At 41.0% G+C, this 18,918-nt stretch overlaps 1 protein-coding gene across 4 annotated transcripts in view; it reads left to right on the forward strand.

Moving 5' to 3' along the window:
* SNCAIP (synuclein alpha interacting protein) overlaps positions 1-18,918 on the forward strand; it is a 91,957-nt gene that overhangs the window by 45,625 nt on the left and 27,414 nt on the right. For all 4 annotated transcript variants that reach the window (XM_048048807.2, XM_066988038.1, XM_066988037.1 and 1 more), the window contains 2 exons: positions 13,789-14,651; positions 16,377-16,556. In XM_048048807.2, the coding sequence (XP_047904764.1) occupies positions 13,789-14,651; positions 16,377-16,556 (1,043 nt within the window). The remainder of the gene's footprint in view (positions 1-13,788; positions 14,652-16,376; positions 16,557-18,918) is intronic.

The following is an 18,918-nucleotide window of genomic DNA, read 5'->3' on the forward strand; positions in this document are numbered from 1 at the left end:
CCCCAACAAAAAGTGCATTCAGTGTTGTTTTTCACTCTGTAAATCAGATTAATCCCTTTTTGTTTTTCTCTTCCTGATGGAGGAGAAATGAATTGGTGAGAGGAGCATTTTTGTTGAGCTACGAAAAGTTTATTGTGCTTTCATCTGATCCTTTAATTGAATTTTCATTAATGTTGTTGAATCAAAGACTTTTATAACAGAAACGGCAGACCTGGAATTTGTGGGATGATAGAAGGGTTTAGGAACTGTGCTATACTTTGGCAACTTTCATTTCTGTATTTCCTTTCAGAGAATTGTAAATTTCCAAGGTGCGTAACTAAGTTGAAACTTTATATGAGCTAGTGCTTCTGCCAGAGTCATTAAAGACCAGGTCACCATAGCCCTGTGCCACTGCCCTTGATGAAAAGGGAAGTGAAGCTTTCCTTACCATATGTTCTTGCAGTATTTTTACCCACACAAGGCACAGTGGTTATTGTGCAACCAGCGTTACCTACTGCAAGCAGAAAGGCAGGGAATAAGAGGAAAGGGAGAGGGTCCCCAGTCTCCCCACCACCTCAGTTTTCTGTGTCCCTTCCTCTCTCTGTTCTCTCTCATTCTCCGCCTTTACACCCTCCATCTTTGCCACCCCTTGCCCGTGTCCTTGGCCCCTGTCCTCCGTCCTATCCTCATGCCCAATCCATCCTCTACCCCATGCCTTTCTCACCTTGTTTTGTCTCTGCTGTTGTCTCCTCCCTGTTCTCCTCCAATTTCAGCCCCACATTCTCCCTCGTATTTTTGCCCCTATACTCCCGTCTCTTTCCTCCCCTTTCCTCCCTCTTTCCCCACTTCTTTCCCAAATATTTTCCTTTCTAACTCACATTTCCTCCCCACTCTTTTTCCCTCCCATTCCTCCCCCTGTCATGCCCACCATCATCCCACCAAGTCTTTCCCAATATTCTTCCCACTGTACTTCTAGACCATTCTTTTTCCCATTCTTCTCACCATTGTCTCCACCATTCTCCTCCCCACTATTCACCACTCATTCTTGCTCTCTTAATTCCATCTTCAATGCACTTTCCCTTTACCCACCCCTCATTTCCCCCCTTCATTTTCTCCCACAGTGCTATTTGCCTCCCTCCCTCTGCCTATCAGTATTAACAGGTGATTACGTGGCAGCAGAGCATTGCCTCATATTTTCACAGAAATAGATAGTCGTTCATTCACTTCTTTGCTCCATGAGCAAGGTGAGCCAGAGAAAGAAAGCAAGAATTGCACATAAGACATATTGTACTCTTAGGTCTATTCATGAGTACTACTTAGCCAGAGTGACAGAATCAATGTCTGCTCTCAGGAAGAAGAGAGTATTCATTTAAAAATACAGATAGTAGTCTTAAAGGAAAATGCCCACAAATGGCGAGGATGGGGCATTGGTCATGAGTTCTTCTTTAAGACCCTAGGATACTGACAGCTTATTGTATAGTCATGTCTCATGATCGCCTCTGCAATCAACCATTTTTCAGTGATGACTTTAATTACATCTCCACTCATCCATTGCCTTGAAAAGGAGTTGACAGAAGTAAATACAGGCATTGCTGGAAGACAGTAGCAGCACTGGGGAGTCTGCCAGTGGAAGTTAATTCAGAGCTTTGTTTAAAATTCTTGAGTCAGAAAATAGGTCTTTAGTACTGATAATAATATCAGCAAGCTGGAAACAGTACTAAAATCTGTTTTTTTCACTCTATTTATCATTTAAAAGTTTTGGTGAGTTGAAAATAGTACTAAAATCTATTTATTTTCTTTTTTTTTTCTGTATTTTCTTTTTACCCGGTGAATACACATACATAGTGTTGTACAGAAAAGTATCACTTTACATCCCTGCACAGACTTTGCTGAGATATCAATGGAGTTGCATCAGTCAATGCTGTGTAAGGCCCCATCTGCTGATTGTTCATAGTTGCTTCTGCTGTGGTCTTCTGCCTTCCTCATACCATAGAACATTAAAAATAGTTGCCCAAATTACTGTTGTTGTGTGCTATTTTTGATGAGGATATATTATATCCTGCACTGAAAGATATATAAACATATATATATGTATCTGCACCTATATATATATATGTATATATTTCAAGACCCCACCTGGAGAACTGTGTTCATCTCTGGGGTCCCCAAAACAAAAGGTGCATGGACCTATTGGAGTGAGTCCTGAGGAGGGCAACAAGGATGATCAAGGGGCTGGAGCATCTCTCCATTAAAGACAGGCTGAAGGAATTGGGGTTGTTCAGCCTGGAGAAGAGAAGGCTCTGGGGAGACCTTACAGCAGCCTTCCAGTACCTAAAGGGGGCCTGCAGGAAAGCTGGGGAGGGACTCTTTCAGGGAGTGCAGTGATAGGACATGGGGTAATGGTTTTAAACTAAAAGAGGGGGGGGGGGGGGTTAGATTAGACACTAGGAAGAATAATTCACTGAAGGTGGTGAGGCCCTGGCACAGGCTGCCCAGAGAAGCTGTGGATGCCCCATCCCTGGGAATGTTCAAGGCCAGGCTGGATGGGGCTCTGAGCAACCTGGTCTGGTGGGAGGTGTCCCTGCACATGGCAGGGGGCTTGGAACTGGATGGTCCTTAAGGTTCCTTCCAACCTAAACCATTCTGTGATTCTATGATATCATAAGTTATTAGTGTGAATGATGTTCCTGCTATGTTGTATCTGTATTCCAGTAGCAATTTAAGTAATTATGCATAGAAAAATTCAGAAGTCTTTCAAAGAGCTGGTACAGCTTTTTGCCTCATACTGACTCCTTTTTAGTTGAGGTAACATTTTTTCTCTAAAACAGAGAATGTGGAATTAGAACCCTACAAGAATTAAAACAAAACAAACACAAACAAACAAACAAACAAACAAACAAACCCTAAAAGTTAAAAGTTAGCTGTCAGACTAGATATGTCAGGACCCTAATAATCTAAAGAACGAATTGTCTCTTTCAGCCCTGTCTCAGAAAAAATATTTAGTTCACTAAGACAATTAAGACAGAGGTATAGAGAAAAAAAGTTTCAACTTTAATATACATATAAATACGCTGGCAAACATTTTCACCATGAGATTGTTAGAACAGATTTAAACCACAGTTCCTTTTTCTGGAATTACATTTTTTAATTACATGGCTGGTCTTTCTGTTCGTTGTTCACAGATAAGTTTAGTAAATTGCCTTGTAAGTCCCATTTTCTTTCCACATTTCATCTAAATGTTGAACAATATGTTAGTAATGTGTGGAAGTGTTTGGTTACATTGTTTCAAATTGCTCTAAACACTTTCAACCCTAGGCAAACATACCAGTGTTTACCAGTCAGCACACTTTCTCACACATTTCTCATAAACCTTTCACAAGATTTATTTTTTTAACTATTTCTTTCTGCCTATAACTTTTGCTCAAATTGTTCTTTTGCATGAGGAGAAATTAGAAAGTCTGAGAAATTGAACTGCTTATAGTTCTTCCTCCCTGAATTGATCAACTCCACACTGCCTACTCCCTTCCTTAAACTGCAGTGCCCATGATCTGTCACTATGGCAAGGTGTTGGTTTTTTTTCCTCAGTATCTTGCAAGATGTGTCTGAAAGTCATGCAGTTAATACAGTCTCACTGTGACTCCTCCATGTTTTGACTCAGATTGAGGGAATTCTCACTGGGGAAAATTCCAGGGGATTCCTGGAACCAAAGTATATCTGTCAGCAGCCATGGGTTACAAGGTAAAATATTTACAGGACTAGAGAGAAGGTGTAGGCCAAATCCTGTTTTACCCACAATAATGTGAGATTAAGGATAATCATTTTTTCTTCCATCATCTTTCAAGAGAACAATCTTTTTAGGTAGTATAATAACCACTAAGAAGTGCATTGTTCTTCTTCAGAGATGGAGAATTAAAGAACATAGTTTAAATATGGATCTAGCAAACTAATTTTTCAGAAAAGAAGTGTTAGCCAGCCTGCCCACTGAATTCTGGCGTCAGAAATCAGTCCTTTATGCTTTTGTTATTAAGCATGAAATTGGTTACTTTCTTTCTGTGCAGGTTTTCTAAGGCCACTTGAGTAAATGGTTCAAGACACCTCATAGGATCATGGAATATCCTTAGCTGGAAGGGACCTGCAAGGATCTTCGAGTCTCACATCTGTGTTCAACAGGCTTCTCTAAACCTTATCATTGTGCTGAAGTATATCTGCCAGCTACAATGACTTTTGGTTGTCCTTAAATGTTTGTCTCAAATAAGAAAAATATTCTGCTTTAGATCTTTATTTACATGTTGATAAAAGCAAGTTTATTTTTAGCATCCTTTTGCAGTGCTTTATTAATTCCCCACATAACCGTTACCCATGAAAGAATTCAGAAGATCAATTTTTTATTTGAGAAAACTAAATTAATGAGTGTAAAATGTCAGGAAATATAAAATTGCGCACAATTTTTATCTCAAGCTCTTTGTAATTTTTTAGCTATAACTGAAATTAAAATTTGATCTGGAGGCAGTGTCATATGGCATTTATTTCGAAGTGTCCACAGAGTTCCAAATACCTCCCAGGTAAATATGTCTGAAATAGTACTAAATTGGTTGGATAATTCCTTGGTAGAATACTGAAGAATTATCTCAAATAAAAAAAAATAATAAAAAAAGGAAAACAAAATTAGAATGATGACTATACATTGACGCTGGTGATAGCTATTCAATTTCTTTTCCTACCTCATTTTCACATCCTTCCTCTTCCTGTTTTACATATTTGTGCCGGGAGAAGCTCTTCTGATTTTTCAGTAGAACTTGACTTGCTACCTCCCTTTTACCTCCTTAGATCTGTCTGGACAAGGGTAAAACCAATTTGTTCATTTTGAAAATTTCCTTGCCTCTTCTATATTTTTTACTTTAGAAATGACAGCTTTTATAGTGTTCTTCCTCAAGACAAGATATGAAAAATTATTCATTTACTGATGCTCATATTAAGGTTTGGATTACCTGGAAATAATGTATCCTTATTTAAAAGGACGAATTATTACTTTTCCTTCTTTCTGCCATTTCCAGACTCTTTCTTTCTTCTTTACAGTAGCTTCAAATTCACTTAAGTGGGAACAAACCCACTCCGATTTTGTCTGTGCAGGGTTGATCTTTAATTCAGACTGTCATCCATAGCACTCACATTAAGAACCGTAACATGTACTCTTGGAAGTTATTAATATATTAAAACTGTAAAACAGTGCCACCTTCAGTTACAATTGCTAAATATTATTTCAGTTATATTAATAAAACAATAAATAGAAAGTTATTCATAATTGCTTTTTATTATCCATTGATATGTAAGGGACATCCCTTCCTCCCTTCTTTGGAGCTTCAGTATTGCTGCCTGTTCTGGAGACAAATCAGTGTTAAAAAGTGTGAGAAATTTTCAAAAAATTTTTCTAGTGTAGACAACACCTTGTTGCTTGTATACAAAGCCAGAATTACAGTTCTGTAAATGGATCTGCGATGAGTCTTTAGTGATTTAAGACTCTTTACTGAAGTTCTATAACAAAGAAGATGATCAGGTGTTTTTTTCAGAGGTTAAAGAAAGTAAAACTCCAGATGTGAATCTTTATACATACTTAGTGATCCCAAATAATTACATAGTTCTTGAACAATATGGTGAAATATTGCATTTTAAAAAATATAGGTATGGGCATTTGTCAATAGTAATGCCAGACTTCCTTAATGACAATGATGGAAAGTAAAGTGCATAGTCACGGAGTTTGTAAAACATGGAGGAAGTGTTTTGGATAAGGCATTAGAATGCATTCATCCTTTGGTGGCAATAGAGCCAACCTAACAGAGTTTGTTCTCATAAATAATCAGAGCCTACATGGTAAAAAGCTTGCTGTTATGTTCTCAGCAAGGGCAGAGAGTACCTTCCTGTATTTTGTACTGGAAGACTTCCAAATATGTAGTGACAAGTTGTTGAGGCAAAAGCCCACAAACCGTCTCTTCTCTTGTCTCTTTGACAGTTTTTCACATTGATTCCAGTCTTGCTGCTATGTGCAAACAGATTGTGTTCTTTCAGGGTGGTTACATCTTCATCATAGAATAACTGAAGTCAGAAGGCACATCTGAATCTGTCTCGTCCAACTCCCTGCTCAGAGCAGGTCTAGTTACACCAGATTGCTCAAGGATCTGTTCTCTAAATGACTGCTACAACAGAGAACATTGCAACCAGCTCACTTTGAGAAGGTGTTATTTAAGGAGCAACCATAGTACTCCTGGCTCATTGTCAGCAAATAATAACCATATTTAACCTCAAAGATTCATAGGCCTTTAGGAGATCTACTAGGCATGATAAAATTAGCAGATGGACCTGCCATACTGTAGGACTATGGGCTTCATTGCTCAAGCAAAATATTGTTCTCCACTACTCATAATTTTCCTGTGTTTTGTGACTGTGCAGGTATAGATTTTATAGAAAACAAAGGTTGAAATACAGTGAATTTAGAGTTAGCACAGTCTGGATCAGGTCACTGGACAGAAGTAGCATTAATAGCATTTATGATTGATAATTATTTGCATAAAGGGATGTCAGGCAGTTTTTCTTCTGGACAATGGTTCAACACAGTTGACCATTAAGGTGTTGCTGTCTATCCTGAGAAAGAACAGGGACGGCAGGCTAAAAATGCTACATAGTGATATAACAATGATGAGGGTCACCACTTTCCACCCACAGAACAGGAATGAACTAATACTCTTTTTCATTCCTGTTAAACAGAGGTTTATCTGTCAAGTGATCTGCTAGAACAACATGGACTGAATGCCAACTGATCTGCAACTGACTCATATCTTTACAGCTGTTTCCTGCTTGCTTGTACTACTGCCTGTTGTATGTCCCAGCTGTTCAAGAGCAGCAGTCATGGCTACAGAAATCAGTCAAAGCATAAACTAAATGAGACTGTGGTGATGGTGACAGAAACACACTTTTAGAAGTTTGGCCGTTCCCTCAGATCCGCAGCCAGTCAGTGCTCTGCAAATGTGAATTGTTCTGGGTTCTTTGTTAGGTGGATCCATGAAGATCTTGCATGGCAGCATCTACAAATTACACTCTGCAGTACATTCAGTCCACTTTGTCATGGTACTAATGCTTGATATACAGCTCTTTGTCACCTCCTTCTTGTGTTCCAAGTGCTGTAAACTTCATGAAGCCACCAGCAGTTACAGAATGTTATTGTACCCTTGTGCCAGGGAGACGAACTCTTGCATGAACATCAGAAATGAATTTCAGCAGTAGTTTCCTGAAAATAAAAGCTGAGCTTTTTATTTTCATTGTAGTCAGGACAATTTAAACATATTCCAATGTCTGGTATTGGGTTGCAAGAATCATAGAAATTGCCTGTCAGAATTCATCTGTGCGTAGGGTAGTCTCAATGGCTGGACAAAACTCATATAATTACTATATATTTCCACAGATGCTCCTATACCAGATAAGACTCTCTCACACACTTCTCCCTGCCCTAGATACTTAGATAACATTGAAAAAATGCCCTGAAGTCAACAGATGCTTCAAATTGGAAACATGTTTTAAAGATCTCTCTCTCTCTCTGTCTCTCTCTCAAAGTTCAAGATAAATTTTGATTCTTAAAATCAAATATGACAAAGTAATTGAATTGACCTATAAATTAATAAAACTGTAAATATGTCCACAGGCCTCTTTAATCAAGTTTTGTGCTTCTTCCTCACAAAGGGCACAGAGCATAATATATGGTAAAGAACTACTTTTGCAAATCTGACTTTTGCAGATTTTCTTCAGGTAATATTTTCTGCCAAGGAAATGCTTTGCTACTTCAGGTGTATCAGACCTACACATCTTTACTGAAAGCAATGAAAAGTCTTCCCAGTTTTTTTGTCATTCTTTCTTAGTACTTAAGCATCACAACAGTGAGATTACCCAAGCCTCTCGTATTTGTGATTAAAAGTTAAGGAAAAAAAAAAAGTCATCCCCTTTTAATATTTGAAATATTCTAGCCACATAGCCCAAGACCCAGAAGGCTCCAGAAGGGTCTGGGAGAATGAAGAACCACACACTGTAGGAGAAGATCAGGTTCAAGACCAGCTAAGGGACCTAAAGGTGAACAAGTTCATAGGACCTGATCAGATTCATTCACAGGTCCTGAGAAAACTGGCAGATGTAGTTGCTAAGTCACTGTTCACCATAGCTGAGAAGTTGTGGCAGTCTGGTGAGTTCACACTGACTGGAAGAGGAGAAACATAACCCCCACTTTTAGAAAGGGAAAAAAGGAAGACCCAGAGAACTACAGGCCAGTCAGTCTCACCTCTGTGCCTGGCAAAATCATGGAGCAGATCCTCCTGGAAACTGTGCTGGGGCACATGGAAAATAAAGAGGTGATTGGTGACAGCCAACATGGCTTCGCTAAGGGCAGATCGTGCCTGACAAATCTGGAAGCCTTCTACACTGGAGTTACAGCATTGGTGTATAGGGGAAGAGCAACTGATGTCATCTACCTTGACTTGTGCAAAGCATTTGACACTGTCCTCCGTGATATCCTTATCTCTAAATTGGAGGTATGTGGATGTGATGGTTGGACCACTTGGTGGGTAAGGAATTGGCTGGATGGCTGCTCTCAAGGAATTGTGGTCAACAGCTCAATATCCAGGTGGAGGTCAGTGATGAGTGGTGTTCCTCAGCAGTCAGTACTGGGACCAGTGCTGTTCAACACCTTTGTTGGTGACATGGACAGTGGGATTGAGTGCACCGTCAGCAGGTTTGCCAATGACACCAAGATGTGTGGTGCGGTTGATGTGCTAGAGGGAAGGGATACCATCCAGAGCGACCTGGATAGGCTTGAGAGGTGGGCCTATGAGAACCTCATGAAGTTCAATAAGGCCAAATGCAAGGTCCTGCACCCGGGCCAGGGCAATCCCAAGCACAAATACAGGCTGGGTGAGGATGGAATGAAAGCAGCCCTAAGGAGAAGGACCTGGGAGTGCTGGTTGACGAGAAGCTCAACATGAGCCAGCAATGTGTGCTTGCAGCCCAGGACACCAACCGTATCCTGGGCTGCATCAAAAGAAGTGTAGCCAGCAGGGTGAGGGAGGGGATTCTCCCCCTCTTGTGAGACCCCACCTGGAGCACTGCATTCAGCTCTGGGGCCCCCAGAAAGAGAAGGATGTGGACCTGTTAGAATGGGTCCAGAGGAAGGCCATGAAGATGATCAGAGGGCTGGACCACCTCTCCTATGTAGACAGGCTGAAGGAGTTGGGGTTGTAAAGCCTGGAGGAGAGAAGACTCTGGGGAGACCTTATAGTGGCCTTCCAGTACATAAAAGGGGCCTACAGGAAAGCTGGGGAGTGAGTATTTACCAGGTAATGTAGTGATAGGACAAGGAGTAATGGCTTTAAACGAAAAGAGGGGAGATTTAGATTAGATATTAAGAAGAAATTCTTCACTATGAGAGAGGTGAGGCACTGGCACAGGCTGCCCAGAGAAGCTGTGGATGCCCCATCCCTGGAGGTGTTCAAGGCCAGGCTGGATGGGGCTTTGAGCAACCTGGTCTGGCAGGAGGTGTCCCTGCCCATGGCAGAGGGGTTGGAATCAGATGGTCTTTAAGGTCCGTTCCAACCCAAACCACTCTATGATTTTGTAAATACTGGTGCACAGAAGAGATCTGTTTTATCCAAGATTATACCAGACTTATTTTTCAGATTCTGGAATTATTTTAGCTGTTCCACATTCTAGTCCACTGCCTTAAGCTTAAACCATCCTTTATTGTTGTTTATAAGAGAATAAAGTGGTATTTATTTGATCCAGACTTTTAATGGCCCCTGCCTGCGTTCATAAATATGGAGATATGAGCAAGACACTTATCCCCTGGAGCAGCTGTTGAAGACTACTTGCATAACTCCTGCTGTGGTGGTATTTTGGAGGACATAGGCATTGCTTGCCTTTACTTTTTCAGAGAACAAACATCTGAAAACAGAAGAGAGGAGATTCAAGCAATGCCCTGGTCCATTCTGTCCAATGTTCTCGGTGTTTTGTAGGAGGAAACCATGCTGTAACTGCCTAAGCAGTAATGCAGTCTATACAGCATCCAAGCGAATAATTGCACCAAGGATTGCATCTAGCAGTTTAATTAGCTTTCCTCCGTAGTGCTTATGTGGTTAAATGCCATATTCTAATCCTTTATTAAATGCAGTGTGAATTCATCATCCCTATTAAGTAAAGAATATGTTCATAAGTCAGTAAAAATGTTGCTAATTGTTCTTAGTGTCCCAGTTTGTTTTTCTGGAGCTAGTATTTGTAAAGAGATGCTCCACCAGTATGTTGGGAAGGAAAACAATGAAGAATGTGATTGCCTTACTCCACTCTAGCTGTAATGAAAGAGAAATATATGACTGTGCAATGATCCGAGACAGATTTGTAACAAAGGTCATTGCTTCTTTCTGGTGTCCGATTTTACAATATTATCATCAGTGGTTTCTGTAAATACTTGTTATTAAGGTTAGAAAGTAGAAAAAGCAAAGCAACAAAATAAATGAAAGCTTAAAGAAAGTGACGACAAACAAAATGTTGATGCCTTTTCCTCTGTCTAGACCCCTGTGTTGAAAGCAGTGTTTTCATAAAACGCAGACAGAATTCATTTCCATACTGAGTGCTTAATAGTTCCTGTCAGAACAAAACAGCTGGGAAACATATGGTATCCATTTCCCTGTATCACTTGGAAAAAATTTCACATGTAAATAAAACCAACATAAAAGTGTAGGCCTTTGAACCTAGAATCTTATACAACACATAAATAAGTCAGTACAGTGCGTTCTTTGTATTGGCCCACTAAGTTACATGCCTTCTGATTATTATTATTTTTATTTCTTTTTCGGAAATGTATTCTTAAGCACTTCCAAAAGTATTAAGGTAATTTTCAGACATCCGTAACTACTAAGCTATACTAATCTTTCACTTCAAACATTAATGTTGCACTGAAAGTGTATATATCTGTTTCCTTAGGAAGGTGTTCGTGGCAAATTATGTGTTTTGACCACAAATTAGATCTCCCTGATATGCAGTTAGCATGTGTAATAAATCTGCTATGTTTAAACTGCATTCTTGAGTTTGAGAATGTATTAACTCTTAATGTACAGTAAGAGGAGCATAGAAGGAGAAACTGCCTAAAGGCTTTAGTGTTTTTAGTATTGTCTCTCTAATAAAAAAAAAAAATAAAATTCTTTACCAGAGTTCACTGATTAATGAGAACATAAATATCACCAACTGGGACTGTAGGAAAGAATGCAGGTCCAGTAGGACTAAGAGCTCAGGTATCTTTAGCTCCCTTTCTTCTCTGCAAGTCAGACTCACTGGTCAAGCTCCAATGTGCTGAAATAATTCTCTGGAAGTTCCAGAGCTATAGGTATGTGTGTATGTGTGTGTGTGTGTGTAAATCTATGCACATTAACAGATGGAAAGTTGGACTGAGAAGCCCAGCATACGGAGGAGAAATGGAAAAAGAAACATTGCAGTTGAATAAGTAGGCTTAATTTTCAGATCAGAGAATAGTTTAGGTTGGCAGGGACCTCTTGAAATCTGGCCCAACCTCTCCACTCATGCGGAGTCAGCTAGAGCTGGTTACCCAGGACTGTGTCCAGGTGAGTTCTGAGTATCTTCACAGACATAGAATTTACAGAATCATAGTGTTTTGAGTTGGAAAGGACCTTAAAGACCATCTAATTCCAACCCCCTGCCATGGGCAGGGGCACCTTCCACCAGACCACGTTGCCCAAAGCCCCATTCAGCCTGGCTTTGAACACCTCCAGGGATGGGGCATCAACAGCTTCTATGGGCAACCTGGTCTAGATCTTCCAGCCCAGGACCACTCCTGCCCAGCTGCTGGGGCCCAGCCCTGTGCCCCCAGGGACCCAGGGTTTCTGCCTAGGCTGGGGGATAGAGCTGCTGTTTCCCTTTTGCAGGGTCAGATAGTGCCAAAGCTGAGCAGGTGTCCAAGACACATAGACACATTTGTATCTCCTGGTGGTAGAGGTACAAGTTTACTGGTACAGGCCTGCACACAGCACTCTGCAGCTTCACAAGCACACACACATTTGTGGATCCTTCAAATGCCTGGCATGGCCCCTTTGTCCACCCAGCACCCTGCCCAGATCGCAGGCCCCTTACCCGCTTCGTGGGTCACCTACTCACTGGCTGGTCCAGCTTGAAGCTCACTGCAGACAGGCAGTACTCACACACTTGCCGTCACACACACCACACTCTCAAGTCCCTGTGGCACACCAGCATGGACCCCCTGCATGCCTGATACCCTGGCAAGGACCTGAGGGCCCTGCTACTTGTCAGCTAGTCCAGCTGAAAGCTAGCAGGCGAAAGCACGTGCACACCCTGGGCACACCAGGAGATCAGGTGCACAGCCCAGCTAGACAAGCACACTGACCTTCTTAATTTGTACTGAGCCTTTTATACTCTTTTCTACATATTCCTTTTGTTCCTCTTGCTCCCCTTTCCTCTTACACACCCCCATGGATTTGCAGAGGTCTGCAGTTTTTGCAGCCTCCTAGTCCAGGCTCCCCCAGCCCTCCGGTTCACAGTATTATCATCTGCAAAATCCAGGTTGATCTTCCTGGAAGCTGCACCTGTAGTTAGATGGCCCATCCACTAGTGTGACTGGGAGATTTATTTCTTGCCAGTGTCCCCATTTTTGTTTTGTCAGATCTGTGTCTCAGCATTTTGCTCATGGTTCTTTACTTCTTACCAACCCAGCCCAGAAAGCCTCACTCAGACAACCTTGTTAAATAACATTCCCACATTCCATCTTTCTTTATCAGCTGGTAAAACTGACCAAGTTTTGGTTCCCATCACTTCCTCCCTTATCCCTTGTTGCATTGGAAAAGGTTCTTCACCAAATGCCCTTAAAGTAGCAGATACTCTGCTTCTATATAACCTTACACTTCCCTTCAGCTGGAATTTCATGTGTTCCAGTTTGTGCCCATTGCCTCTTATCTGATCAGTGGGTACCACTGAGAAGAGCCCAGCTCCCTCTTCTTCCTTACCTCCCACCATGTCTTCTTACCTGTGGGTAAGATTCTCCTGAACCTTCTCTTCTGCAGGCTGAACAGTCCCAGCTCTCTCGGCCTCTCTTCGTATGAAAGAGGCTCCAGTCTCTTAGTTGTCTTTGTGTCTCTGTGCTAGACTTGCTCTAGGAAGTCTGTGTTCTTCTTGCACTGGGGAGCCAGGACTGGACCCAGTACCCAGGTGTGGTCTTGCCAGAGCTGAGCAGAGACCTCACCTCTCTTGACTTGCTGTTTTAATAAAAACAGGATTTCCAATTCCTGTGTCAAAAAATACATCTTCTAGAGGTAAAAAGCCTTAAAAGAATAAAGTATTGCTGTAACTAAAACAAATTCACTTAAAATAATTTTAACCAAGGAGGTTGTCCTACTCTTCTTATGTATCTCTGTTCAACTAGAGATGTGCAAAAAGGGGAGTGCAAACTAGCATAGCTGGGTAAGGCCACTGTGAATGCCACTGGACTCTTACAGGTTCCTATTACTTGATTAAAACTACTTTCTTTGTAAATGATTACAACGTATGTCCTGTCTGAAGATTTCTCTTCTAGAGTGTGAATTTCTTCAGCTGTTTTCTTAGAGATGCAATTAAATCTGTTTAGATATGAATCTGGCATGGTATCATATAATTCTGGCTTCCAGTGCTTAGCCAGGTATATCTTTGAAGCATGCTATATATATCATGTCATACATCTGGCAGTGATCAGCAGTTCTAAATCATATTCCTCTATTTCTTCAGTTTCCAGCAGCAGCTGGAACTGTGGAGTCTCAACTCTTATCGGAAATGCACAGAAACCAACAGGCATTGCAGATGTGTGCAATAAATTCAGACCAGTGAAGAGGGTTTCCCCACTAAAGCACCAGCCAGAGAGCTCTGAGAACAGTGAAAGTGATGACCAAAAGAACCAGAAGGGAGAATACCAGAAAGGCAGCGAATCACAGCCTGCACCTCCAAATGATGACCAGAGCCCAGGAGAAGGAGAGAACCTTAAAAGTAAAAACATTGAGCCTACTGTTGTGCTCGGGGAGCTGGAGCACTACGACCTGGATATGGATGAAATTTTGGATGTGCCTTATATTAAATCAAGCCAGCAACTCGTTCCTTTCACAAAGGTAGCTCCAGAGAAAAAAATTTTGGGTGTATGTTCAACAGTCAATGGTGTCAGTGGCAAGACCTGCCCTACAGGGAGCACAGAGAACTCGCCTTGTGGGGTGACACAGTTCTGTGTTCTCTCTCCTGTGAAAGGCTCTCAGCTGAGAAAAACGCAGCCCATTGTCCTTGATCAGCACAAGCATGTAACAGAAGAATTAGAGCTTTCCCAGCCTTTAGTTAAGTGTAGCTCAGTCCATGAATCTGAAGCCCAGGGCAAGGGTTTCCTCTGTAGGACATTTGTTGATCCTCAGGCTCACAAAACTGAGAAGACTATGCCAAACTGCCACCTGAGGACTTTTCACCTGCAGACAGCAGTGGCAGAAAACAAGCAACTTGAGGAACTGAATATGAACTGGAGCAGTGCAGGGGGCCCAGAAGAAAGGAGTGAAGAGGTGAAAAAATTTAAAAGCATCTTAAACATTGTAAAGGAAGGGCAAATATCATTACTGGTAAGTATCATCTTTTTCATAAACCATGTAGAATAAGAGGGTTCTGTGGTGTGATTCATTACATCAGCAAAATTTATGAAGTGCATATTTTGCATCACCACCCTTTTTATCGTGTATGCTCCTTAGAAATTGGGCAAATTGGCTTCCAGATAGGAAGTTTTCATCTTTAAAACAAATATATACCAAAACCAGGATACTAGTTTTAAGCGAGCATGGACAAGATTGCTAGTTTATACCGTAAACTGAAATCATATAGAAGGTAGGCATTTTAACTCTTGAGATCATTTGAATATCAAATTTAAATCTTAAATGGGCTTTGCTTTTCACAACATTTGTGGGTTGTTTTGTTCAGTCACCAGTGGTTTACCTCAGTTGTTATTTAGAAGCTGACAGTGGGAACAGAGGGGCTTCTGTTGTATTCTGATTATTATTCAGGAGTGTTTATGCTGGCTTGTTGCAGCAGCATTCTCAGGCAGGGCCATTCTCTAAAGCCTCAATGGCCTCTGACCCATATGAAGTTTTCAGTAAATTCTAGCACAGTGATCAGACACTATCAATGATGTTTTCCAAAGTAACTAAACACAAGTGAACACAATGATGCAGAGCATGTGATCTGCAGTCAGAATGGCTGGTGGAGGCCCTGTGTATGTATAAGAACTGTTTTTGTTAGATTTTTGTTTAGCTTCTCTGTTTACCAGTCTAGCTCAAGCACAAAGGCATGCTATTAACGTAGCAGTAAAAACAAAGACAGACATTCAAAGACTAGACAGAGGCAGAACAGTATATTAGAATGTTCAATAAGAAATAAAAGTAGATGGAATTCACCCAAAACAGGAATTGGTAAAAATAATACAAACAAACAAACAAAACAAGGTCATAATAGGTAGGCAGGTGGGCAGAAAATATGTATTTTTTTCCAAACAGATCGAAATCTGTAAGTAAAGTATGTTCATCAAACAGTACTCTGACAAGTCTGCACAACACTAGAAACTTGTCATTGTTACTGCTTAACTCTGTGTTCTTTCTTCCATTTTCCTTCTGGGGTTTATCAGTCTAATTGTTTTGTCTGAAAATTAGACTCGGGCAGGAATAATGTATTAAGTCATGGTTGTGAATTACTCTGGGTAAATATTCCAGCAAATTATTTTTTAATGGAAACAAGCTACTAAATAAGAGTCTTCTGCCTCATGTTTTAACTACAATTTAGATTATGCTTAACAATACAAGCTACTGCTTTGTGGTGAGGAAAATTAAACAGGAAGATTTTTAAGAGTCGTGGATGATTTCTCTTCAATTACACATAATTATAATGCCTTCTGTCCCTCCTCCCCTCCCTGTCCTCACCCCCACCCCTCCCAAAAAAAAAAGAAGAGAAACCAATTGCAAAATTGACAGAAATTATGAAAATGTATTTTCTTACAACTGCATTGTAGAACAAACTAGTACAAAGACAAAGCTATTCAAGAACCTTGCACTTCTTTATGGCATTTACCTTAGATGGAGAGAAATTAAGCAGTGAATGAACTCAATGAGCATACTGCCTCTATCCTTTCACTAATGGTAGCCAGTTGCTGTACCAGGAAATTAAAAGCTGCTGGTTGTGAGTGGTAAAAGAATGTGACTATGGGAAAATGTCTTTTGTCTTGTATCTTGGGTTCTGAGGCTTAGAGTTCTGTGTATCTTTCTTATCCCTAGTTGTAACTAACATAACGCCTTCTTTAACAGCCACATTTAGCAGCAGATAATCTGGATAAGATTCACGATGAATGTGACAACAATCTGTTGCATGTAGCAGCATCAAAGGGACATGCAGAATGCCTGCAGCATCTCACTTCTTTGATGGGTGAAGACTGTTTGAATGAAAGAAACATTGAGCAGCTAACTCCAGCTGGATTAGCAATAAAGGTAATTTAGTCTCTGTCTCTACTGTAATGTAACATAAAGGTGTTTTAGTTTCTTTCTCTGACAGCAGTAGGCATTACATCCAGCAGGATGTCATTTTCAAGCCTTTTGTTAAATGGGAACAAAAAAAACCAGTTGTCTGGTACCTCATATGCAGATAAAAATGGATTACTATGCAGGATATTCTGTCAGCTGTATACTACTGACATTTTTATACATTGCTGTCAATGAATATATGTTCATTTTTAAATCTGTTAACTGTCTAAAAAATTGCTATATTCTGAGGAACATTCATTCAATCAGACTCAGTTGTGTCTTCAGAAAGTGTAAGAGAGTTAGAAAAAAAAGGTGTGAGACCATGTTTACAAAGCGTGAAATAACTCTGATCCACATCTGGAGTTGAAACTTGGTTATCTTGGTTATCTAGAACAATTGCATCGAAGTTAAAATGTACATATTACAGAGCAACCAGTCAGAAAATGTGATAATTAATGTCAAAACTTACAGAAACAACTATTATGTAGGGAAATGTGAGGATAATTGGTGTTGCTACCCTAAAGTAAAACCTAGAGGTGTATAGGAAGGATAATTTAGCCAAACTAATTCTGGGTCTTCAGTAAGATAGGATGGTCGAATGCTATTCATCTTAGTCACGGAGTACCTTAAGACGGAACAATGACAGGGTGACAAGGGTTTCTGATTTTTCAGATACATTTTTTTCAGTTGTTAATTGCTTCTTGGGAAAACTTTAGAAACTGGCAGAGAAGTGGTGGGCTCCAATCTGCAGGTTTGCATTCCTCTCTTTGTATAAAAACAAATCTGAAACTTGAAATTGATATTTCTTTCCTTTCCAAAATAGCTTTTCCTTTCTATGAATGCAGATGGTATTTTATGTTTTCTGTGTTGTCCTGTATGAGGTTTTAACTGAGGGCTTGAAATGATTTAGCTATAAAGACTATAATAACGGTTATGAAAATGACAGTTGAATAGTGAAATAATAGCAGATCATACCTGCATTTAGTGATAATTGTGATAAATATAATCGTTGAAAGAGAGGACACTGCAGCAAGAGACGCTGCTAAAAGCTGTTGCTTTTACACTGGGTCACAAACATGCTCTGAAGAAGATGTTCGTCTGTCTTTCATAGAATCATAGAATGGTTTGGGTTGGACGGGACCTTAAAGACCATCTGATTCCAACCTCCTGCCATGTGCAGGGACACCTCCTGCCAGACCAGGTTGCTCAAAGCCCCATCCAGCCTGGCCTTGAACACCTCCAGGGGTGGGGCATCCACAGCTTCTCTGGGCAACCTGTGCCAGTGCCTCACCACCCTCTGAGGGAAGAATTTCTTCCTAGTGTCTAATCTAAGTCTCCCCTCTTTTAGTTTAAAGCCATTACTCCTTGTTCTATCACTGCACTACCTGACAGAGTCCCTCTCTTGCTCTCCTGTAGGCCGCCTTTAGGTACTGGAAGGCCCGCCCCTACAAGCCTTGTCTTCTCCAGGCTTAACAACCCCAACTCCCTCAGCCTGTCTTCATAGGAGAGGTGGTCCAGCCCTCTGATCATCTTCATGGCCCTCCCCTGGACCCATTCTAACAGGTCCACATCCTTCTTTTTCTGGGGGCCCCAGAGCTGAATGCAGTGCTCCAGGTGGGGTCTCACAAGAGGGGGAGAATCCCCTCCCTCACCCTGCTGGCTACACTTCTTTTGATGCAGCCCAGGATACGGTTGGTGTCCTGGGCTGCAAGCACACATTGCTGGCTCATGTTGAGCTTCTCGTCAACCAGCACTCCCAGGTCTTCTCCTTAGGTCTGCTCTCAATCCATTCTTTGTCCAGCCTGTATTTGTGCTTGGGATTGTCCCAGACCAGATGCAAGACCTTGTACTTGGATCAAGGTCTTTGCAGCATCTACATCTCACTTCATAGAAACTTGTAAACCTCCCTGAGCATGCATAGTAATTTGGAACACTTGAGAATGGGCTGTAAAAGGTGTTCAGGGCAAGAGCCCTCTCCTTGTTTTTATTTGTACAGTATTGATCGCAGGTCCTAATCCAAGAGGTTTAGGTGTTCAGATACTAAATACTTAATAATAACTTAGGAAACATACACTTAATTATTGAGTTTGTAGGGAGATAGATTGCTCACTCTGCTCCAGTAAATGATCTTATTAAACATGGAGCCTTGTTGTGTGAGTGATAAAAGCAGAGCTATGGCTTTGGTCTAAACAATTGAACAATAGGGATCAGATTGTGTATGTAGTACTCTTTCACTGCCTCTTGAGCTGGTGTCTGCTGTGATGCCATTCAGCAAACATTTTGTGCCAACACATTTGCTCAGCTGTAGTTTTAGGAGGGAAAAGATGGA

This window comes from Anser cygnoides, chromosome Z (genome assembly GCF_040182565.1).
Source record: "Anser cygnoides isolate HZ-2024a breed goose chromosome Z, Taihu_goose_T2T_genome, whole genome shotgun sequence".
NCBI classification, from domain to species: Eukaryota; Metazoa; Chordata; class Aves; order Anseriformes; family Anatidae; genus Anser; species Anser cygnoides.